Source organism: Helobdella robusta, assembly GCF_000326865.2.
Source record: "Helobdella robusta unplaced genomic scaffold HELROscaffold_37, whole genome shotgun sequence".
Classification (NCBI taxonomy): Eukaryota; Metazoa; Annelida; class Clitellata; order Rhynchobdellida; family Glossiphoniidae; genus Helobdella; species Helobdella robusta.
This window is the reverse complement of record NW_008704785.1, coordinates 1,723,170-1,733,142: the sequence shown is the minus strand read 5'-3', so window position 1 is coordinate 1,733,142 and position 9,973 is coordinate 1,723,170. Positions and strand designations below refer to the sequence as shown.

The 9,973-nt window shown below is 32.9% G+C and overlaps 2 protein-coding genes across 2 annotated transcripts in view; one reads left to right on the top strand and one right to left on the bottom strand.

The window, feature by feature from the left end:
- Positions 1 to 616: 616 nt before the first annotated feature.
- HELRODRAFT_113490 (hypothetical protein) lies at positions 617 to 5,392 on the bottom strand. The gene is made up of 12 exons (XM_009023642.1): positions 4,980 to 5,392; positions 4,289 to 4,386; positions 3,890 to 3,965; positions 3,529 to 3,638; positions 3,187 to 3,422; positions 2,836 to 2,995; positions 2,350 to 2,505; positions 2,111 to 2,179; positions 1,833 to 1,981; positions 1,543 to 1,709; positions 1,183 to 1,240; positions 617 to 1,072 (listed from the first exon to the last, which is right to left on the bottom strand). Exons 1-12 carry the CDS (start codon positions 5,029 to 5,031, stop codon positions 889 to 891), a joined length of 1,515 nt encoding a protein of 504 aa, XP_009021890.1. The 5' UTR covers positions 5,032 to 5,392; the 3' UTR covers positions 617 to 888.
- A 403-nt stretch (positions 5,393 to 5,795) lies between these two features.
- The window catches only part of HELRODRAFT_192740 (hypothetical protein), an 8,907-nt gene continuing 4,729 nt past the window's right edge, over positions 5,796 to 9,973 (top strand). Inside the window, exons 1-11 of the mRNA XM_009023641.1 lie at positions 5,796 to 5,915; positions 6,163 to 6,240; positions 6,496 to 6,638; positions 6,855 to 6,950; positions 7,071 to 7,154; positions 7,383 to 7,487; positions 7,578 to 7,649; positions 7,733 to 7,802; positions 7,910 to 7,998; positions 8,484 to 8,591; positions 8,888 to 8,997. Of these exons, the coding sequence (XP_009021889.1) occupies positions 5,861 to 5,915; positions 6,163 to 6,240; positions 6,496 to 6,638; positions 6,855 to 6,950; positions 7,071 to 7,154; positions 7,383 to 7,487; positions 7,578 to 7,649; positions 7,733 to 7,802; positions 7,910 to 7,998; positions 8,484 to 8,591; positions 8,888 to 8,997 (1,010 nt within the window). The 5' untranslated portion in view covers positions 5,796 to 5,860. The remainder of the gene's footprint in view (positions 5,916 to 6,162; positions 6,241 to 6,495; positions 6,639 to 6,854; positions 6,951 to 7,070; positions 7,155 to 7,382; positions 7,488 to 7,577; positions 7,650 to 7,732; positions 7,803 to 7,909; positions 7,999 to 8,483; positions 8,592 to 8,887; positions 8,998 to 9,973) is intronic.

The window sequence follows — 9,973 nt, the reverse complement described above, 5'->3', positions numbered from 1 at the left end:
AAAACACACAAACATATATGAATGTATACATATGTATCATATATCAATATTCATACATTTGTATACATTTCTTATGAGCATAAACATATGTATATATAAATACAGTACATATACACATTCAATTCTACTTTTCAGACACACATACAAACACGCTCACACTTACAAACACACACACAGACTAACGAACAAACATGTATGGATGTGTGTATGGATGTCTGTCTGTGTGTGTATATATATATGTGTGTATGTACGTGTATATGTATGTACGTTTTTATCTTTACAATTATGTACAAAGGAGTGATGAAGTAGGGGAGTCCATAACTAGGAAGAAAAGTTATATGTACAAACGAAAAAAAAAAATGCAATTATAAATCGAATACTCATCTGAAATAAAGCAAAAATATATCATTCCAAAATGTAAATAAATAACTGTACGATCTCTAACGCTACACACACACGCACACACACACACACACACACACACACACACCCACAAACTTAACAACTAACCACTTAACATATCATGGTTTTCGTTCATAAGTTTATAAACGTCATAAAACATGAGCGTTTTACGGTAGTAATATAATATAAATAATAACAATTACAATAATAATAATTGAAATAACAAAACATTTGGTTTATTGTATTATGTTTGAAGAGCAACAATGGACAGTGTAGAAAAATAATGTACATGTTTTAAAAAATGCACAATGATTCACTTTTTTTCGTTACAATTTGCGATCAACCATCAACCAACCAGCCAGCCAATCAATCAATCAATGGATCAACCAACCAACCAACCAGCAAACCAATCAATCAATGAATCAACCAACCAACCAGTCAACCAATGAATGAATGAATGAACCAATCAATCAATGGATGAACCAATCAATCAGAATCCGAACAAATGGGAGATGGTTGGTCTGATCTGGAGGCACAGCTGGAGACATCGGTACCGGTTCCGTAAGTGACCGGCCAGGATAAATTATCGAGACTTTCACTAGTATACTCGGTATAGACTGTCGATTCTATGATCTTCTTGCTACCGACATTACTGCTATTCTTTGCAGCCCTTCAACAATTAAAAACCATCGTAGTAATTAATAACGTTCATATTCTCTTGTGAGAGGTTAAAATGATTCGTTTGTACGTACGTGAAGAGCAGTTCAAGTGATAACTTACCCGGATTGTGGCGTGCTCTCCGGCTCCACTTTGATGTAATTCTTCCTATTTGCCATCTCTATCAGTGATGATGGTGGTGGTAATAATTGTAATGATATTTAAAAAAATGTTTATACAACACACACACGCACGCACGTACACATACACACGCACGCACACACACACATACATACAGATATAGGCAAAGACAGACACACTGAAATGCAATGTATAACAACTTTACAAAGGAATGGCGTCTTTTTGAAATCCATCTCACACACACACAAACAAACAAGCAAACACACAAACAAACAAGCAAACATACAAACAAACAAGCAAACAAACAAACAAACAAGCAAACACACAAACAAACCAACCAACCGTATACAAATGGGTGCAGAGCATTAGGTATCATTTTGAGAACCTTCTCAAAGTCTTCTTTCAAGCAGTGACCTTTATCTAAGTTGAAAGCCATACCCATTGCTTTAAGTACATCAATGTCGTCGTGAATTGAGAAGACTCGGTCGAATTTGAAGGAGTATTCAGATCTGGGATAGGATTGTGTTTGTTCAATCGATCAAAACCAACAAACTAACCAGTCAATAAATTCAATTTTACAACCAGCAGCCAATACACCATCAACAAACCAGCCAACCAATCACTGAACTAACTTATCACTCGATATATTACACTCAATTACGGTATCTTTGGATGTAGTGACCAAGATGAAAGGTAATTGGATGGTTGAATTTGGGGGAGGAGCTTCATTCTTCTCCTCTAATTGCCTATTTCGTTCTACCAGGTTCTTAAATGCTACTTGCTGATGAGAATATATAGATAAATAAATTAATATAATCATTCTTCAAGAAACTCTCTTTCTCATCTCTCTCACAGACACATATATCTCTCTCCCTCTCCCTCATACACACACACACACAAACTGACACACCTGTATTATGAGTTCAGATAGCTGTTTTTTTTTATCCTGAACTCGTTTCATTATCTCCATCTCTTGTTGCTGAACCAGAAAAAACATGGAATTTAACAACACAACACTGTAATGTTGAAGCCATCAATAACAACAGCAACAACAACAACATCAACTTAGTCTACAAACACTTCAACACATGTCAACACGTTAAACACATCAACTTCATCGTGACAACATCAACATCCAGCGACGCAGACCTCGAGCATCTGATACTCCTGATCGGTGTTAGTGGGCAAGCCAATCCATTTGATTTCCTTCTTCTCCTTTGAGATGATGTTCATAGCCATCAAGACATTCAGCGCGTCGTATACCCTCCTTCTGATATTCTTCTGGTCAAATGATTGGTCCATCTGCTGCTTGTTGTTAGATGTGTGTGTGTCTGTGTCAGTGTATGTGTGTGTGTTAAACGGGAGTGTTATTATTACATTTCTTTATTTAGCCACACCTCTATTACTATGTATCAAAATGATGATTAAATTCACAAAAAATCTAGAGAAAATTTTTTTCAAAGTTTACAAACTCTACAGACAAGCAAAACACTACAAAGAAACTCTACAAGCAGTACAAACAAACAAACTCATGCACACACATACAAACAAACTCATGCACACACATACAAACAAACTCATGCACACACATACAAACAAACTCATGCACACACATTCAAACAAACAGACACTAACACTGATCTCTCCTTCTCCAGTTTCATCAGAAATTTCACTGACGAGTTCATCAGCCACCTCGTTATAAGAGGTTATTTGTTTCCTCTGCACCTTCTCACAGACTTTCATAGAAAAGTGTCGAAGGCCCTTCCCACTGTTACTACCTTTCCGCCTTCTACCACTGTTGTTTGTGTGCATGTTTGTATATACATATATGTGTGTATGTTTGTATGTATGAGTGTATGCATGCAGGTAGGTCTGCTTTTGTATGATTGTGCATGCATGCAAGTCTACGAATGAGTAACTACTCAAAACTATGCTCACTTCTGTATTAACTGCATGTATGAGGGTTTAACAAAGATACAAAATGACCTTTCAGGAAGAAAAGATTCTACAGAATCGTTCAGATTCCTTCTCTTATTATTAGCAGAGGCAGCATTATGAAGTAGCCAGCTGTTTGTCGCCGTTGTCGTCGTAGCTGTCCTAGGAGATATAATTTGAAACTGTTGCTGCTGGTGGTGGTGCAGCTGATGCTGCAGTTGGTGGTGGTGTTGTTGTGGTGGATATGTGCTGATGGGCTCACTCTTTATCTCGATGTGGGGCTGCTGCTATAATGGGTGAGTGGAAATGCGAATGGTGGGTTGGCTGGTGTTTCTGGCGGCTGTTACTTACATTATCATTGCACTATTAAATGAATGAAAAACACATGCTAACAAGATGTGCTGGGGCAAGTAGTATTTGTGGCATTGGGTGATTTGCGTGGGTTACCTGGTAGGTCTGACCCTGGTTCTTTGATGGTACTTGCACTGCTATGATCTTGTAAGCTAGCCATCAAAAGTTAAATTTAATAGATACAATAGATGATAGAGGAAAAAAGCTGGATCTTTTGAAAAACCAAACAAAACACATAAAAATACACATTTCATTTTCCCCAAACACATGAAACTACTGTTATTCCAGTGGTAAGAATTACTTCAATTTAAAAAAGTATTTTACAATTGCATATCATATTATTTATTTATTTAAATATAAAAAGGTGAAGAAAAATAAGTAATAATTAATTAGAAATAATTACTTTTATTTTTTTGTTGAGGTAACTGTGTCTGGGGAACTTCTGCTTGAGTGGCCACCTCAACTTCAATGACCCCCGCCTAATTTTAGGGAGAAAAAATGTACCAAAACATTGTAAAACCAATGAAAAAAAGGTTAGTTGTACAATAATGAATATGTAGAAGAAAAAACAAGGCAAAACCCTAAAACCGTGCCTGTAATACAAGAGATAAGTATGAATGAGTGAGTGCAAACGATTAAACCCGGGCACATAAATTTTAATCTAAAAAGAAACCCTATCACATTTTTTATACAAATTACAACTTAATTACATGAAAATAATTTGTTTACAATTCAATTGCAGGCACTGTCCTAGGATTATGCCAGAAAAAATAATTATTAAAAAAATTAAAATGTTCATTACATCTCGAGCCATCGTTTCCAGGCCAATGTCTGAATAGAAATTTGTGAGTTCTGCATTACATGTGGTTGGTGTGGAAGCTTGCCCAGCTGCAGTTATCACTATTTTAAATTTTCATGGTTGTTTAGTGGGATAAGAATAAAATAAAATCACCAAATACAAAAATAAACAATAACAACAGAATGATAACATAATTTAAATTAAATTATGATTCATCTATATGAATGACAAATGATAAATCATATCAATTAATTTAATAATATAAAATTATATATAATGTAAGTAAGATTACTGATTGGATAAGCACTAGAAGATTCATTAGAAATTAGATATTACAACATTTCATTATTTACTCAACATGTTAACAGAGATAAACCTTTTAAAAAAATGTAAAATTTATTAAAGCCTAAAGCTAAACTAAAGGGAGTGAGCAAGGAAGAAACAAAAAGTAATGACTGTCAATAAATTTAAAAATTTCTGGCAGATGTTTTTAAAAACTTCTAGTAGACTTAACATAAAAAAACAAACACAAACAACTAGCACTCATACTAGACTAGAAGTTAGAAATACAAAATGCCACTTGACACATTGTGGCCAATCCTAACAATACATCTAACAATTAGTTAGTGTATAATATATAATTCACAACTAAATTAACATAAGGTTGACGCGAAAACGCCGCTAGGCAACTTACCATTGTTCTGCAGATCAAGCCAAATGTTCGGTTTGATATCCTCAGTGTTCATTTTCAAAGGAAACTTTCTTTTTAAAAAATTAATTAAACCAATAGCAAATCTTTATAAAAATCAACTTTTGAAACGTAAACTGAAATGAAATATCTCACAAACTGCCCCTGACTTACAGAAATCAAACTCGTAAAATGTCAATAATTCGTAAAAGTAAAAAATGGCGCCACTGCACGCAATTTGTTTATATCTTCAGCTCGGTTTCCCGTAAAACTGTCATAAAAAGTCAAACAAGCATGATTAGTGTCAGGGATTACGCGTGCTAACTTCACTAATCTCCCCCAGACTGCCCTAATTAGTGAAAGATTAAAATATGCAAGTTTTTAGAAAATTCAGTTCATCCGCCAGCAATTTAGTCACGTGATCGAAGACTTCGGATGGCGAAACGAAGTCGGCGGGAAAGTCAATATACGGTTGTTTTGCCTTGTGTGGATATGCCCATTTTTATCATCCAAAAATTTTTTATTAGTCATTTTTGACATTTTACAGTTATTTAATGATGACACGAAGGCATTTTTTAATACAACTTACCATTCATTCACTTAATTTGGTAATTAAATATAAAATAAGAATTTTTCAATCTGCGACTAAATAAAAAGCCAAATATTTAAAAAATTTTTAATAAAAAATAATTGAAAAATTATTAATTTTAAGCAAACTCTCAAATTGAACAGTTGTTAATTTAAAAAAAAAATTGTTCTCCTAACAAACTTATAAACTGCATGTTACGCTGAACTTTCCATTCATTATGGTCATTGTATACAAATAAATATAGTCAATACACGATCGTAGCATTTCAAGCTTTAAAAGTGACAAAAGTGAGAACAAAATGTCGCGAAAATGTCTTCGAATCGTTACGAGGGATGGCTTGAGACACATCGAAAGTTAGTTTTAGTACTTTTGTCGGATTTTACCTATTTCGTAAAAAAATTGTGAATTAGGATTTTCTCCCATTGGTTTGGTTTGGTGTGGTTTGGGTTTTTTAACTCCAAAAGTGAATTAAAGTTTCTGTTTTGTGTTTTTTGTAATTTTAAATTTAATTTAAATTAACTGTATTAAATTAACATGGATGTAACTGTAACAGAATATGTGTTAAATAAAACATTGATTATCTTACCAACTGACTGACAGATAGTAACAGACTTGGTCGAGTGACATTCAAAAACTCGTCCAGAGGCAATAATTTTCGAAGTTTCAGCAACCACCCAGGTCCGATTATCAGTTTTACTTACAACTTAACATACTTATGTTATTAAAAACCATTGTTTTCATACACATACAATACACATTACAAACCCGACATTTAGCCAATTATACATACATGTAGTAGAGTCTACATGTCTACATTGTAGACATAAAACATACACAAACACATGCACACACATATCTCCAATAATTTATACATCCATTAACTAATAAATTCATTTATAAAAATAATAATTCATTTTATTGTTTCTATTTTAGTTAGCCTTTTAAAACTTATGGAAGACGATGTCTCCATGGAAGGTGGCAGCAGTAGTGGTCTGAACAACAACAACAATAACAATAATAATAATTATAATAATAATAATAATTATAATAATAATTATAGAGGTCGAGGTAGAGGAAAGTATGTGTTATAATTTGTAATTATTAATTATTTGTCTATTGATTCTGTCTCTACATATTCCATTCATTTACCATTGTTTCACCTTCTCTCTCTCTCTCTTTTTTCTCTTTCTCTTTTTTTTCACACACACACACACACACGCATATATATATATATATATATATATACACACACACATATATATATATATATATATATATATATATATATATACAGCTACAGAGGGGGTCGAGGAGGAGGAGGAAGTGGGGGTGGAGCCAGATCTAACAATGAAATTCCATTCTCAAAATCAGGATGGTACAAAATTACTGTTAGTATTAATGATAAACAATGATAATAATAATAATGGTGATGGTGATAATTTATAATGGTGGTTATTCTATTACGTTATAATTATTTATAACCATAATTTATAATAATAATATCCCAGATACCACACGCCAAGGACCTGGACAAAGATTTCATAATAAAATCCATCAATGGCCTACTGAAGACACCTATGATGCCGTGGAATGTGAGTAGAAAGCCAACTGAGTTACCATGAAAAAAAAAATTGATTGCTTTATTGATTTTAAGTCATAGTGGGTAATTCATGTAATGTGCATGCGATGCATGTCTTCATTGCAAGCATTCTCGGTCCATGTCTAATTATTATCATATTAAAAATTTGTCATCTATGTTTTACCACTCTAATTTTTGCCTAATTTACTCTAATCCTAATCTGTCTTCCTCCGAAAAACAGTTCTCTTATGAGAACAAGATGGCCACTTTCAACATAAAAGGCACAGAGGAGGCCAGGGCTGTAAAAGGAGTCAGCAAAAGAATTACAACTCCTAACGGCTTTAAGGTTGGATTTTATTATTATTTATTATTATTTATTATTATTATTATTATTTTTCATTATTATTTATTATTGTTGTTGTTGCCATTCATTCAGATGATAATATTGGTGGGACCGTGTGCTATGCCGCCTACGGATATCAACTCTGCTGTTGTTGAAAAGATGAAAGTAATGTTTTGTTGTTCGTTCATTCGTTCGTTCGTTTATTTATTTCTTCATTCATTCACTCATTCATTCATTTTTCACCTCAGATTGTTATGAGCCGGAGGTATAAAGCCGAAATGTTCTTTCTGGATCTCTCTTCATTTGCTAAAGACCCTGGTTACTATTATTTATTATTATTATTATTGTTATTATTATTATTATTAATTATTATTATTATTCATTATTATTATTATTATAAGTATAGTAATAACTTTCCACGTTAGAATTTCTGAGCCAAAACATCAACCTGATGATGATGAGGCCTAAAGTTATAAACAATGTATTGGACATCATCGCACAGAATATTCCAGAGGTTATTATTATTATTATTATAGCTTTTATTATTATTATTATAGCTTTTATTAGTGTAATAATAATTAGTATTTTTGTTATTATTGATATTTATCTTGTTGTTGTCTTGTTGTTGTCTTATTGTTGTTGTTAATTTTGTCTCGTTAATGTTTGACAAACTCACACATACTGTATAGAGACATGCATACATACATACATACACCTCCGTACATACACCTCCGGGTTTTTCAATCGGATTTGTAAAAATATCAGTGTTAGGTCAGGCGATAGTAGGGAATATTTTTTTGCTATGAATAATATCTCGTGCATTCTGCAGCGGTTTTTGCGCGTCTGTGTGTTGGAAAATGTGGAGTTGAATGCCGACGGGGTTGAGTGACGTTATAGCAAATAAAATCAAATTTAGTCAGACGCTTGGCTTTTGGTGTCATTCGTCAATGATTTGGTTTTAACATACATACATACAAACACATACATATTTGTGTACAGATTAAAGTGTTAGATTTAAGTGACAACGAGTTGAATGGATTAGGAATTCTATCCACATTATCAGAAAAAGCTCCAAATTTGATGTCGCTAAATTTAGCTAAAAACAGAGTTAGTATGTGTTTTTGTCTTTCTCTCTTTCTTTCTCTCTCTCTTTCTCTCTCTCTCTCCTTCTCTCTCTATTCTTCTACTCTTTATCTACCTATTTGTATATCTATGATCCATGATTCATCTGTCTATAAATTTGTCTTCTCTATTATTTATTCTCTATCTTTCTATCTCTTTTGCAGCCATTCATCAAAATTTCAACCATTCATTCATTCATTCATTCACTCGTCATTCTTTTTCTTTTGAATTTCTTTCCATCTCTCTCACTCTCTCACTTTCTCACTCTATCTCTCCCACAGCTGACTTCAGAGTCAGACCTCATTAGCATAAAGAAGCTGAAACTGGAGGAGATAATGTTGGAGGGAAATCCATTGCAGCAGAGATTCAAAGACAAACAACTGTACATACGGTAATGTCGTATGTTTGTGTGTTAGTTCGTGTGTTTGTGTGCGTGTATGTGTGCGTTTGTGTGTGCGTGTGTGTGGGCGCGCGGCGTTAGTATGTATTTATTAATTTGATTAATTAGCTATATTTGTCATCATGGTATCAGTTGTCAGATTGTGCAGTTGAAATAATTTGACCAATTGAAACTGAATGTGTATGTAGTAGATTGTACATTTTGGAGAAACTTTCAAATGAGATTTTCATTTGAAATGATGCAGAAGAGCCACGAATTTTATGTATTTGTTTATTTATTCATTTATTTATTTATTTAAAAAAAAAACATTTTTTTGATACTCTAACAAAAAATAGTTTGCCGGCGGAAAAAACTGATCAAAAACTATAAATACACATCTCATTACCCCATTATGACGTCATCACCATTGTTGTCAGTATCTTTAAGATATCATCATCAAGCTGATTGGCTGGTTGATTGAATGATTGATTGAATGATTGATTGACTGGTCAAAATTTTGATTGATTCTTGCAACCTTTTCTCCCTTTTCGCTTATAATTAATCGTTTGTTGATTATTGTTGTGTGTGTGTGTACGTGTGCATGTATGTTCGTATGTGTGTATGTATGTTGTATGTATGTATGTGGGTGATTGCATTATGTATATATAAATGTATATTTCATATTTCATATTGAGATACGTATATATGTGTTTATGCATGTATTTATGTATGTATATATATTTGTATCTATGTATTCTACTCACTTTTTATCGCGTTATTATTATTATTATTATTGTCATCACAATCATCACCATCGGTAAAATAATTTCAAGATAATTTCTGTTAATCATTGGTCTATCTAACTAATTATTGTTTAAATATAAGTCTTTATATAAGTCTTTATAAGTTTGTTTCATCATCGTCTTCGTCATCAACAACAACAACAACATTTCTGGTGACAGCAACAACATCAATGGTGAAAAAGATT